General features: G+C 39.9%; 1 protein-coding gene and 1 pseudogene across 1 annotated transcript in view; one reads left to right on the forward strand and one right to left on the reverse strand.

Moving 5' to 3' along the window:
* Positions 1-856: 856 nt before the first annotated feature.
* CDK17 (cyclin dependent kinase 17) overlaps positions 857-14,574 on the reverse strand; it is a 142,148-nt gene continuing 128,430 nt past the window's right edge. The window contains exons 8-17 of the mRNA XM_029079467.1: positions 13,977-14,071; positions 12,947-13,009; positions 10,983-11,106; positions 9,816-9,936; positions 8,514-8,611; positions 7,790-7,895; positions 6,731-6,773; positions 3,950-4,040; positions 3,349-3,426; positions 857-2,871 (exon numbers count right to left, since the gene is read on the reverse strand). Of these exons, the coding sequence (XP_028935300.1) occupies positions 2,834-2,871; positions 3,349-3,426; positions 3,950-4,040; positions 6,731-6,773; positions 7,790-7,895; positions 8,514-8,611; positions 9,816-9,936; positions 10,983-11,106; positions 12,947-13,009; positions 13,977-14,071 (857 nt within the window). The 3' untranslated portion in view covers positions 857-2,833. The remainder of the gene's footprint in view (positions 2,872-3,348; positions 3,427-3,949; positions 4,041-6,730; positions 6,774-7,789; positions 7,896-8,513; positions 8,612-9,815; positions 9,937-10,982; positions 11,107-12,946; positions 13,010-13,976; positions 14,072-14,574) is intronic.
* LOC114816749 lies at positions 12,056-12,155 on the forward strand (annotated as a pseudogene).

Below are 14,574 nucleotides of genomic sequence, written 5' to 3' on the forward strand. Positions count from 1 at the left end.
GACTGTTTTAGAGCATCCATTTAGTCATTTGTCAACGCCAAAAAGGAGCGATATTATCGGAAAAGTGTTTGCCTGGTGGATTTTTTCTGTGAATCGAAAAAACTGTTTTTTACTTATATTTATTAGTCTACACATGACTTTTACTTGGAATTAAAAAAAAAAAGCTCGCTCCCCCTTGGGATTATTCTTTACAGCAAAAAAGGCCCAATACCACATCAACACCACAAACTACATCAAACAGCATTATTTATATTTAGTATTTCAGGAGAGTAGACATCACTGAGTTGACTCTCTAGTTTGGTGCCACAGCTAGGTGGCAATTTGGGATTTCTGCATCTCTTCGTGACCTTAAAGAATTTTGCCTTGTCCTGTCTTATGCCATCAAGCCATCTCCTTTAGCCTACTAAGATTCCCTAAAACAGCTCTCCGAGTCACCTGCAAAATGTTCTCCCCTGGGTGGAGTTCTTAGCATCCGGCGAATGCAGCTTCTCTAAGCAACAAGCATAAGTTATTGGTTTTGCTCACTAACATGGTCAAAAATACATAAACACATGCTGTCATTTTTAGACTCTTTACTAGAACTAGATGCAGTGAAATCATGATGGCCCAATGTCAGCTCTGATTGGGCTTGGATGTTCTTCACTGTACAGTTTGAAACTCTGACTGTTGGTCAGGTGCCCCACAGCTGTAGTGTAGTAGTGAGAGAGAGAAAAGCATCTCCAAGACTTTCCCGGCAGAGCGTTTAGGAGGCGATGGAGTGTAATGGCTCCATCACCTGTCATGAGGCGTCATCACACATGGATGGCACCCGAGTTCAAAACTTAACAAGCGCGTTTTACACAAAACCGACCAGATGTCCGTACAAAATGCAAAATTAGCTACTTTATTAGAACGTGACTGCCACTCCTTATAAAACCACAGCATCAAAGGTGACGCGCAAGAGGGCTTCGCTGACATAGCCCGGTTCTTCCGGAGAAGTGACCACCATCCCAAGACACTCCCGGAGCACCCAGAAGGGCTGCCGAAACGAGACGGTCCCACTACAAAAAGCTGCTGGGCCCGAGGAAGAACGGCAGTTCAACAGATCCATATTTTTTTTTTATCAACAGGGAGCTTTTGTTACTATAAACTTCAAAACAAAACCAAGGAATTCCACATAATATTTATACTTTCAAAAGTACAATATTAATATTGTGTCGGTCAGTTAGAAATAACAGCAGTTTGTTAGGCCTACAAGGTTTAACTTAAAACCGGATTACAAATGCTGAAAAGCAGTAGTGGTCCAATATTCACCATTACACATGAATCTTTCCCCCCTTCCCCCTCCCCTTCCCTCCCCTGAAAAAAAAATCCCAATTAAGTTTACCAGTATCATGAAATATTAATAAAACACCCCCAACATGCCACAATCACTATTCACAAATAAAGTTAAAAGGAAATATACAAAAATCCACTTAATACTGTTAAATAACAATAAACTACGAGATTTCCTGAACAGAAATGGTAGGACCCCTGAATGTTTTACAGTGAACGTCAGGAAAAGAATTTAAGTTATCTATGACTATTTTCATGATCTACCAGCCAAAGATTTACAAGACCATTTCAAAATATACCAATAAAGATTTACAGTCTCTGTAAGATGCACAAAACAAATAATCCTAAATGCTGAAAAATACTGTCACCATCACTAAGGTGTACTCTGATGCTCACTGAGATGTCTAAGCAGAGTTGAAACATTTGCTATCTCTGGTAAACAGATAACACATAAGATCTCAAAAAAAACCAAACCCCAAACCTCTAAGTTCTCATTTTTGAAAGGCCTGCGTTTTTTTCCACTGTTCTTCGCAAAAATCACATTGTATCTTTCCAGTTGATTCCAAGTGAGTTTCATAGTCACGGTAGTAAAAAATAGATATTTGTTCCCCTATGTAAATAACTGTCTAGCTAAACTGTAAAACACAAGAGCCAGACTGGAAAACTGAAAATTATAATAATGGAGGGGATTTTTTTTTTAAAAAGAAAACAACAACACTTGTCTCTAACAGGCTGGATTGGACCCAATGTCACACAAGGTCAGTGCATTTCTACAAATATCCAGAAGCATGCATGAGGAACGGGCCAACTCATTAACCTGCATGCTACACATTTACTGGTGTCTAAAGCGGAAAAACAAAAAAGATGAAGTATTCACTTGGTTGAATCAACTTTAACTTCATTTACTTCCCTAAACAAAATGTGCTTAGAAATCATTCAAGTACTATATTGCCCATGTTAAAAAGGTATTATGCATCATGAACTTAGAGCAATAAAGAAGGTCACCTACATTACTGTCAAGCAAAGCTAAGTTTACATTCCAGGAGACATTGCAGTTTAATTGAAAAAAAAAATACAAAACTGCAGCAGTAAAACAGTTTATGAGGAGAAACAGATGCATTCACATATTATAAAGCCATTGCAACTTCTTCAGGCATTCAACTGTTGTGTTAAATATACAGACAGTAGTTATTTAGCAGCAATGATTCCGCAATAAATAATGCACTGTGTTTCTCAGTCCTGCACAAAAATTGCAGCTACAGTTACATCAAGAGCTGTAACCTACTGGCTCTAATGGCAGAGGAGACCTTAAAACCAACTGTACAAAAAAATTGTCACACTGTGACAACAAATATAAAAACATAATCGGCAAGTCTGAAATAAAAAGACTCCACTGGGAGGAGGACAGTGTAGACAAACGGGAGATTCCAAGTCGGCCAAAAGAAATAATAGCCTTCAGGTCTGAGTCCTTGATGGATAAGAGAGGCTGAGGCTGGGCTTGAAACCATGTTATCAAGACTTAAAAGAGCATGCTCTGTCTTCTGTTCTTCCCATGTCCTAAAATATAAATTCATTTTGTGAGGCAATTCAAGGTTCACGCTTACCCCGTACACACTAGCTGACCAAAGGTCCCTCCGTCAAGTGATTATTTCCAGGACACGGTCTTAAATCGACCCCTCGGTGGCCGGGATCGGTCTACGGCTTCTGGGCTCCGAAGCGACGAGCCTGACGACCGGGCAAGCACCAGATGTGTCTTCCGCCTCGGGGACCAGGTGTGGTGTCAGTGGGCAGAGCCAGATTCCTTGGACAACGTCTCAGGGCCTTTGGTAGCTTGCAGGGCCCCTGACTCAGCTACCCACACCGAATCGTTTAGCAAAGGGAGGATGAACAATTCTGAAACGGTTACATTCGTGGCAGGCTCTGCACATGGACTAACACTTCAAAAAATTTCACTGACTGATTTTTTTAAACAGAAAGTTGATTCCATTTGAAAAATTCAAGATCGACACGTGAAATGGTTTATGACAAACACACCTGTCTCTGGATAAGAGGAATTTCGAAAACCCGGGTCCTTTTGTAACTGAATCTCTTTCAGACTGAATATCGAGACACCTAGAAGGAGATTGAAAAGGATCAGGCACGTGGACACGAGTTCAGCTTTCTAGTTCAACTACACAATTATGAAGCCAATCGGCTGATCATTACCTCTCTCCCCAGATGACACGCCAACTGCAAAACGATTCTGATCCCTTAAGTGGGAAGCATTTTAGACATTTTGTTGTGCTGGGGCCAGTTTCACAAGGCAGTGATCTCGCCTGATGTTGCAGGATACTTCCCCAGGCTTCTGTCTACTGAATACTAGGCTGAGACCCCGTTTCAAAGGCCTTTCATGTGACAAAACTGTGATGACATTGGTTCTGATACTACCAAGAACCTCAAAACAATACGAGGTCTTGACACGATTCCAACAAGGTCAATGATCTACCTTTCCCTTACTTGTTCTCATCCTTTATCCAATTCTAAGTCTGCACTGGAAGGTCTGGACAATGGCCCTAACCCTCTGGAGCCCAGACTAGCTAGTGGCAACCAACCAAGAGTTGCATGTAAAATAAATATTCCTCGGAGTTCCTCTTACTTTCAGGCAAAGTGTGTATCCTTGTTCCGAGACTTCGAAAGTAGGCGTGCTTCATGGCTTCTTCTGCGGACACTCTTTTCTTGGATTCATACTGTGAAAAACAAAGGGTTGCTTAATTAGGTTCCTTCTCTTCCTGAATTCTTGGGCTTTGATACTTTATCCTGAGGAATTATTCTAGCACAAATAAAAGGATCAAGGAATGTCTAAAGTTATTGTTTTCCCTCCTTCCCAGTAGGTAACTCGCTGCCTTTATTTCAAAGCTCAGGTTCCAAGGTCTAATAAATTAGGTGTCATTCTCAATGGAGTGGGTGTTAATGCTCCATTTAGTTGCTGAGAATGGCTTCAGCTAAAATATAGTTTAGTTTTCCTCCCATTTTGGAGACAGAAGTCTAGAGACAGTAACCAGCTGACCCTGAATTACTCTAAAAATATTATTCAGAATAATCATCATCAATAATGATAATAATAACGATATTTGTTACAGGTTTATTATGTGCCAACCACTGATTAAGTGCTGGGGTAGATAAAAGGTATTCAAGTTGTAAACAGTCCTTATCCCAACCAGGACTCACATTTTACATCCGAGGGAGATTGGGAAACTGGGGCACAGAGGAGTTAAGTGACTTGCCCAGGCACACAGCAGATTAGAACCAAGGTCTCCTGATTCTTGGGCCTGAGCTCTTTCCATTATGTCACATTACTTCTCACTGCTGGACAATGATGAGGGGTTCAGAAGCAGGTCACAAGATTAAAAAAGTGCTGATCAGGCAGGAACCAGCACCCTGGACAGGCAACAAGGAAATCTGCACTGTAGCACTGCAAACCACTCCAAATCGGCACCTTAAAAATGCTCTTTGCATTAGAGACCATCTAAATAGCAAGCCCAGGTCTTCTCAGTCCCTAAATCAGGTCAGAAGAAGTGAACATCTATACTGTCATTCTCTGTTCTCATTATGTTTTTGCTACCCTAAGGAAGGCATCTTGGGGTCAGAACGCCAAGCGGTATAAATTTACCCATCCCTACGATGCAGTTTCCTGCTTAAAGGATAATAATAATAATTAAGGTATTTATTAAGCGCTTACTCTGTGTAATAATTAAGGTATTTGTTAAGCACTTACTACGTACCAGGCACTGTACTAACTGCTGGGGTGAACAGAAGCAAATTGGGTTGGACACAGTCCCTGTCCCATGTGGGGCTCCCAGTCTCAATCCCCATTTTACAGATAATAATAATGTTGGTATTTGTTAAGCGCTTACTATGTGCAGAGCACTGTTCTAAGCGCTGGGGTAAACACAGGGGAATCAGGTTGTCCCACGTGGGGCTCACAGTCTTAATCCCCATTTTACAGAGGAGGGAACTGAGGCACAGAGAAGTGAAGTGACTTGCCCACAGTCACACAGCTGACAAGTGGCAGAGCTGGGATTTGAACTCATGAGCCCTGACTCCAAAGCCCGTTCTCTTTCCACTGTGCCACGCTGCTTCTCTACAGATGAGGTAACTGAGGCCCAGAGAAGTTAAGTGACTTGTCCAAGGTCATACACCAGAGACGTGGTGGAGCTGCAATTAGAACCCATGACCTTCTGACTCCCAGGTCCATGCCCTATCCACTACACCACAGTTCTCTCATTTTACTCATCAACAATTTAGGTCTCCCGAACTCCCAGAGTGATGACTCTCTGCACAGATTGGTGGGCTCACCCGAGTCTGTGAGTTAAACGTTCTCAGCTTATGCTGAACTATTTATACTTTGCCACTACTACCAAATCATATGGTAAACACCTAAGGCATACATATATAGCTCTCCCCTGGATTTGGAAACAGTGAAGACACTGAGATGTGCTGCCGGTGCCAGCGATGCGATTGAAAAGGCAAGAATGCTCCCAGAAAATTCTTCCGCATGGTATGCAGATAAAGTCCATCTTTTCTTGTGTTATCAAATTTGCTGCCTGCACTGCCAGGTATTGTTTTTCATTCTACCTCAAGGCACGTGAAAACCCTTGTATTAGGGCCTGGTTTTGTTTTCCTGTGTCGGATGGTACCTGTGAGAGAGAGCTGGCCAGGACCCGAGGAACACCTTCTTGCCACATGCTCATCCATTTTATAAGTAATTCCTGAGAATGGTATTCATTTCTGCCACCAAAAAAAATTGGGTCTTTTCTATTTAATGCAGTGCAGCTGAGTTACTAAATGCACAGGGTGGTTATATTGTGTAACAACAGAAAGTGACCAAATGCTCTAGGCAACTGAAATAACTATCTGAGGGGAATTGAGTTATGTGACCCACCTTTGATATCATCCTTTACCTCAAGTGGGAGTAAAGTATCTCTTGTTGAAACACAAACTACGTCTTGGGAGATCTCCCCTTAATCTGGTAGAGGGACCAGCTGCAACCACAAAACCCCAGGGGTAACTGCCTCCAGAAAACTCAGAGCTGAAGACTCGCACTCTGCTACATAAGACAACTTGTCTCCTCAAGTCCATTGATGGGCTCGCCAGAAACCCCTGAGGGAAAAATGGAACCGTGCATTTTTCACATTGTTTTATATGCACAGGGAACGTGTCTGCCAACTCTGTGGAACTATATTCTCCCAAGCGCTTAGTACAGTGCCCTGCACATAGTAAGTGCTTAATAAATACCACTGACTGACTGAAGTTGTACTTCACATACATTTATTGCTGTTCAAATTCTGGGGAAGATATTGCACACAATCACATGGCCTTTTGGTTTAGAACAATTCAATGGGTGTTTCACAAAATTAAAACATGAGGTGTAACTTACCTGAAGAAATTTGGTTATCAGTTCAATTCCTTCAGAGTCTAGTCTAGAAACATGACAAATAAAGGGTAAATGTTTAGACACAATTCATGTTAAAAATGCACCCTCATTTTATATGACTCTGTAGTAATATATTAGGCTAGTTCTTTTACCAGGCAGTACAGAAAATTAAATGAATTAACTTAATGGATCTCAGCATTCTACTGATACAGCTAGGAGACAAGGGTCTGGGGGGGGACCCAGGCAATGAACTCAGCTCTCCTCGTGTACAATTGACTGTGGGTCAATTTACGCCTGCCTCTTCTTTATGGTATTTGTTGAATATTATTGTGTGCAAGGCACTGTTCTAAGCACTGGGGTAGATCCAGTGAAAAAAATTCCTTAAAGGAAACCAACATTGACTGGGATACTATTTTGGATGAGATCTGGACTCCAATCGAGTCCCTTAGCCTTGTATTCAGAAGCAGCCATCACTGAGCCAAAGGGGACAGGGATACATTTTTCTTGGTCTTTCTTTAAGGGCTATTCTTTTGTGGGCTGAAACACTTCTATTGTTCTTTAGAAACACCTTTTAAATAGCTTGCAGATTTGGGAATGGTATGCAAGCAAAATTCATTCTGTTCATTTACTGTTCTGAGAATCAATAATGCCATCTCTAAGCAATTCCTCTTTTCTATTCCCAGGCAATTTGATTCAGGTTTCTGTTTATGAAAATAGGCTCGGATCATAAAATTATGAGAAATGGTCCTATTTCAGGAGAAGAAATTAGTTTGCATAGTAACTTGGAATATCTCAAATATCTTCCCCCTTCCCTACTCTCTTCTGGCTAATACAGTGCTACTATCTTCTAATTGAATGTCTTCCAATAGTGTGAGCGACATTTCCATGCTAGGTTTCTGGCCCTAGAAGTCATTTTCTAGCACCACTGGAGTAGCCACACTACAAAGGACATAGCCTATGTCTTTTTACATATAATGTAGTCACCTACATCTCAAAGAATTATTTTTAGCTATAAAAACACATGGCATTGTTTTTTTCTATAGATGACACATTAAACTATACCTTGGTGCATGATTGATTAAAGGTTGAGGCTTATATTTCGGAAAGTTGTAATTCTTGAAGTCATCATTGGAAGAAACACCCGGCCAAGTTTCTTGAGAAGGAGTTCCTGGATTTTAGGAAAGAACAACCCCCCAACACATATGGTTTTAGACCCTAGAAATGAAATTAGCTTAAAACAAGCCTTAGAAAACCAATGAGCAAATTTCACACCTACATCTTGTTTTACTGAAATGGAAAGAGCAGTATAAAGGAGTCACACAGACGTGACTGGAGGTTTGTCTGTAGCAAGCGCCATCTGGAGGTGGGTGATTTCTCCACCCACTTCTTCTTAGCCCTCACAGCCATTTCAGCAGTAGGCAAGGAAATAATGACCACAGGGACCCCCTTTCTTGCCTGCACTCACAGTTCTAGACCTACTCTTGCAAGTCCCCTGAAGATGATTCAACAGATAATAAGGGAGGGGAAGTATTTTTCTGCAAATTTCCTTTTCAAACCCCTCACAAATATCTAGACCAATTCCTGCAGCCCTCCACAGATGGCTGAAAAAACAGCAAGGGAGGGAAGGTATTTTTCAATAGATTGCTTCTCAATTCACTCGCAAAAATCTTTATACAGAGTAATATATTTATACAGAATGGACCAATTTGGAATGGTGAATATGTTCACCTATTTATCTGACCAAGAGAGCTGCAAGCACAGTACGCAAGTAAGAGGTTCACATCACCTAGAAGTCGGAAAATTAAATGGAGTTCATCTTCTACTGTTGAACCAGGAAACAGAGGCCTTCCAGATGCCATTTCAAAAAAGATGCATCCAACGCCCCTTGAAACAGAGCAGAAGAAAAAATATATAAAACTAGTCATTGACAAATAACAAATTGTTAGAACATATCCTTGGTATTTTCTTTTACTGAGAGGAAATCTGGGGGGTTTGAGTAGGCTTCCATAAAATATAATCACTATTTGCACTGGGTACAGGGAATGTTCTATCGAATCTGTTGTATAGTACTCTCCCAAGCAAGTAGTACAGTGTTCTGCACATGGTAAGTGTTCAATAAATACCATTGATTGATTTCTAAGGGTGGCCAAATCGTCACCCATCTCCTCCCCATCCTGGAATGCCTGTTAACTATGATTTTTTTCCCCCCATCTGTGTCTCTTGGCCACATTTTGGCTCTGGTCTATGGCTCCTCCTCAGCAATTAGGCTTGGCTTAACTAGTAGTAAGTTCATCCATAAAGATGAATTCCCACTATGGTTACAGACGGAAGTGAGGGGAAGAATATCCCAACACAATCCCATTTTAATAAAATGGGGCCCAATAGGTTATACTGCCGGATTGGGCACAAAAAAGAAAAATCTTTTAGGTCTTACTTCCAAATTGCCATTAATTACCCAAGCAAATGAGAGTCTTCTCTAAATAACTTATAAAGGAAAAACATTTTGATAATCAGTCAATCCATGGTATTTGAGTCCTTACTGTACAAAAACACCATACTAAGGCTTGGGAGAGTACAGTATCATAAAGTGGGTAGAAACATTTCTTTCCACAAGGAGCTGAGAGTCTAAAGGGGAAGACATTAAAAATAAATTATGGATGGCATTGTGGGGCGCCATATGCCTTTGCATAAATGGGGGCAAGGGCATTGATGGTGGGATAGATGAACCTGAGGTACCTCCATTCTATGAGAAAAAACTTCAACCTTTCGTTATTGATTCAAGCTTTTTGTAATAACTAAACAGAGCAGGCAAACAATGAAGCGCTATGGTTTTAGTAAACAGCTCCAAGATGAACTTTAGGTCATCCTGACCCCATAATTCTAAGCCCACTTCTTTGGATGCATATATGTTCTACACATGGAGAGGTCCTTTTCAAGGGTTTTCAAGTTCATAACTACGCCAGGGAATCTAACCCTTTGGAAGCCAGAGAAATACGAGCCTGTTTTGAGAATTAAAAGGCCAATTACTCTAAGCCGAACAGACTAGGCAGAACTACTGCAAAATGAAACCAGCCAGGTACATCCTTACCACATGTCAATCTGGGTTGAGTACTCAGAAGAACCAAGGAGAACGTCGGGTGGCCGATACCACAGCGTGACCACTTCATTGGAGTAGGTCTTCGTAGGAACTGACTTGGCTCGAGCTAGCCCTTCAAGGAGAAAACGTGAGAATACTTTTAATTGCATCATTTGGAATCTTATGGTGGAAAGGATATGAGTTAACACAGTGAGTGAGCAAAGGAAGAGGCAATTTGAACACTGTCTTGCAAAACAGACAGAGTGAATGTAAGCAAATGCAAAAACAGGCTCATGTTTATGCAAAGGCATATGCATCCCACTGTAAATAGTTTAACAAAATGCCACCTAAATCCTGGTGGAAACCACTATACTATAAGTTAGCAATACTTCCTCCTAAAGAGAGGTGAGTCTCATAGCAACACTGCCATTCAAACAAACAGGAAACTGCTAGGATGCCAGGAATGGGTAGGGAAAAGAAATAATTCAATAGCTTCACTATTTGCCAACAATGAATTCTTATCAGTTGAGAGCCTAAAGGAAAACTAGGAGAGTCCCTGCCACTCTTGCTTATCAAATTACTTAAACACTCAAAGAGTTTGAAAAAAACAACACCCTTTATATTATGAAAAAATGACAAAAGAGGGAAAAATACTAGAGCACATGCTTTCTTCCATTTGGATTAGCTCAGTTACCCATATCACCTCTAATTTACACATTTCAAAATTAGTAATATGAGGTTTTCTTTTGCTTATTTTGGACACTCAGAGCAGACATCTTGAACAAGAATGCAAACTTCGGGGATCTAAAAGATCTACATAAAAATGTTAATTTGTGATAGCTATTAAATATATCTAGTATTAATGTAGACTAACATATGTCCCAAAGATAACAAATAATCTCTTTTATCATATCATAGATTAAAATTATATTGGTCTATATAATTCAGATTTTCCCCCCAAATTAACAGATTTCTTCATTCATAATTCTATACAACATCAGGCAGTGATTTCCTTACTAGACTTCTGCCTGAAATCCAATTTCTAATGCCAGAGATGTGCTTCAGGGATGTGGGCTGCAAAGAGGGGTAATTTTACATGGTTTAATTTTCAAGGTTTTTCTTTCAAATGCAAAGATGAATTGGCCTAAAAACTATATGGATATTTCATAGCTTACATACCAAAATCTGCCAGCTTCAATTCTCCTTTTTCATTAATGAGTAGGTTCTGTGGCTTTAGGTCTCGGTGAAGCACCTTTCTCCTGTGACAGTACGCCAAACCACGCAGAATCTGGTATAAAAAGAGCTACCCCCAAAAGAAAAAAAAAGGTGAAGAGAAAAAAATCTCGGTGCCAATTCTCCCCATCTCTGAGTACTCTGAAGCAGAATGGTATGAATATTGTGTAAAAACAAGAAAAAAAACCCCAAAACCACCAAATGCAACAGATATCCAAAGTGAAACTCATACCACACTTTTCAGAGAAACGTTCACAATAAAAGTCTAGGAAGACAATTTGGTAGACATACGTATATGTACATATATATTTATATATACACACACACTACAACCAACACACTAATAAACCCAAACACACTAATAAACTATTTCATTAGGATTAGAGATACAGCTGATATAAAAAAAAGACACTGCACCCTCCACTAAGGTTTTGGAGGCAAGGGTCAGGTTAAAAACAACTTATAAATTAGAAAACTAGATCATACTTTTTCTTTAGACTACTGGTTTCATATTATTTTTTGATTAAAAATAATTCAAATTGTATTTTATTCCTTGGATGTGCCTTTAATTTAAATATTACTTATATCCCCATTTCTATGGCTCAGCAGTAGTTATGCTGAAATAAAATGTCTGTCTCCACCTGCAGAATGTGGGCAGGAAACGTGTCTACCACCTCTGCTATATTGTACTCTCCCAAGCAATTAGTACAGTGCTCTGCATACACTAAGTGCTCAGTAAATATGCTTGACTGACTGATAGTGAAGTTGTAATTGTTGAATCCTAAAGATCATAAGAAACATTAACATGGGTCAACTCATCCAGCCCAGTAATCTATCTCCAACAGTAGCAATAGGATACTTGAGTGAAAAATCTAGCAGCTCTCCCTTAAGCCCAATCAGATGTTTAGAGATGCTAAATCCCAGATAGTTTTCCTCCTACATCATTAACTTTTCCTCTATAACACTTTTTTTGGATCTCTTGAATACGAAGGTACCCTAACTTCTTGAACTTACTATCTGTGTTTTAGCACATATACTAAAATTGGAACAATACAGAGTAGATTAGCATGGTCCCTGCGCAAGGGTGACACGCAAATTCATGAAGCGTTCCATATTTTTCTATTTATTGTTATTGTTCTTGTCTGTCTGTCTCCCTCCGTTTAGACTGTAAGCCCGTCAAAGGGCAGGGACTGTCTCTGTTACCGATTTGTGCATTCCAAGCGCTTAGTACAGTGCTCTGCACTTAGTAAGTGCTCAATAAATACTGTTGAATGAATGAATATTTTTGGACTGCACTATTTTCAGGGGCAATGAAGAACATGTTTTATCACCCTCTGTGCCTAGAAGCAGTTCCTTTCCTGTTTCACTGCTTACCCCTTTGACCCATTGTAATGGGAAGTGGTGAATGACAGGATCCCCTGCCTTTCACATCCCTCACTGTTTTGTAAACTTTAATTGGGTCCCTTCTTGGGCTCCGTTCTTCCAGACTGAAGTCTTGTCCCCAGGAGAAATTTCCAAATCAATTCTGAGTTTCCTAAGGTACAGCAACCTAAACTACAAGCAATATTATGGGTGTGGCATATCATAGTTCTATATGTCCAGAAATTAATGCCTTTTCCTTCCTAGATTTTGGGGATTTCAAAGATATTTTTAGAACATAGCACCATTCACTCTTTAATATGCTCTTTGTGATTGTTATATCTTGCAGTACAAAATCTAAAGGCTGGAGAATTTCCACTCCTAGCTTTGTAAGAAAACTGCTTTAAAATATTAATGTGCAAAAACCTAAAAGGAATATTTTAGCATTAAGAAATGGCAATAGCAAATGGCTCATGAGTTGACTTCATTTCCCAATATCCTCCTGCTTCTGAAGCAAAATCAATCCAGATGGTAAATACACTAAAACTCACCTTTACGTTGTGCATACTCATGATGTTTCCACAGTCATCCATGTACTGTTTTAGGTCTTTGTCCTGAGGGAATATACCATAAAATATATTACAAGGGCACACAATTTCCTACATGTGAGGTCCATTTATTTCATTGTATTCAGTTTTTTAATTAACTATTGGTTGCTGATTTTGCAAGCTTGAATCTACAATTTCCCTAGATTTCCTTTACCATATCTCCATTATGCTGTGAAGGAGAGTGAAAATGGCATGCCCAATGGAAAACACATTTCATTCAGGAGCAGTTATGATCCCATACCACAGTTTCTGAGGCTAGACAAAGTGGCATTTCGTTATGGGATTAGTTCCCCTGTAATTTCTAGGACAGCCAGCCCAACATGTCAAAAATATGTCTGGACCTAAATGGTACTAACAAGTGACGTATCAGCTCGCTAAAGCAGCATTTTTTTATTGACTTTTTTTCTTGAATTGCTGCATAGCAGGAGAGAAGATGTTATGTTGGGCTTCTGTAGACAGGCTCTTTTTGTGATATGTTTGCATCGCTAAGTACCTCTGCCTGAATGACAGTTGCTGGTTACCCTTCAAGAACACCACCACAGAGCAGGGGTAAAGTAGAAAAAGTTTTTCTCAACCAGGGTGGGGATGGAGTATCTCTAATAGCCTGGGGCCCCCATTATACTCAGCTTGCCTACATGGTACAGTTCCTGTATCCATGTAGATTAACTGGAAGCAGATTTTTCTGATGAAAATTATGTCCAAGAAATACTCTTGTCCAAGTGCCAGTAATAAAGGTCCCGTGAGAGAGACATCCCAATAAAGTACAAAAGTGTTTGCCTCATGGAATGACACTTGTGAAACAATCAATTATATTCACTGAGCAGTTACTGTATGCAGAGCTCCGTACTAGCACTTAGGAGACTAAAATACAACAGAGTGGGCAGACAATTCCCACAAGGCGTTTAATATGATGTTTTCTGCAACAGACTTTTAATAGTAAAATAAAGACATGGATTATTGGATCAATGCTTACCAGATACTCAAAGACTAGAGTCAGTGATTTTTCTGTATGAACAATATCATGTAATGTAACAATATTTGCATGTTTTAGGTCCTTCAGTAAGGAAACTGAAAATAGAGAAATAGACAATTAAAATTGATATGGGGCAAAAACCATCTAAAATCAAATGGTTAAAACAAAATAGATGAATTTTAAGATTTCCTCTGAAAAGTGTAATAATTAATCAATTATGGCACCTAATCAATCAATGGTATTTATTGTGGGTTTACTGTGTGCAGCACAGTGTACCGAATATTAAGGAGAGTAACACGTAACAGAGTTGGTGAACACATTCTCTGCCCATGAAGGGCTTTCAGTCTACATAAAGGGGAAGACAGACATTAAGATACATTATGAGTATGTACTTAATTACTACGGGACTGAGGGTAGGGTGAATATCAAGTGCTTAGAGGGTACAGACCCAAGTGCAAAGGCAACACAGAAGGGAAAGGGACTAATAAGTAGAGGGCTTAGATGGGAAATGTGATTTTAATAGTGCTTTGAAGGAGAAGGGAGTGGCAGTTTGTTGAATATGAAGAGGGAGGGAGTTTCTGAATGAGGGAGTATCTGG

Source organism: Ornithorhynchus anatinus, chromosome 14 (genome assembly GCF_004115215.2).
Source record: "Ornithorhynchus anatinus isolate Pmale09 chromosome 14, mOrnAna1.pri.v4, whole genome shotgun sequence".
NCBI classification, from domain to species: Eukaryota; Metazoa; Chordata; class Mammalia; order Monotremata; family Ornithorhynchidae; genus Ornithorhynchus; species Ornithorhynchus anatinus.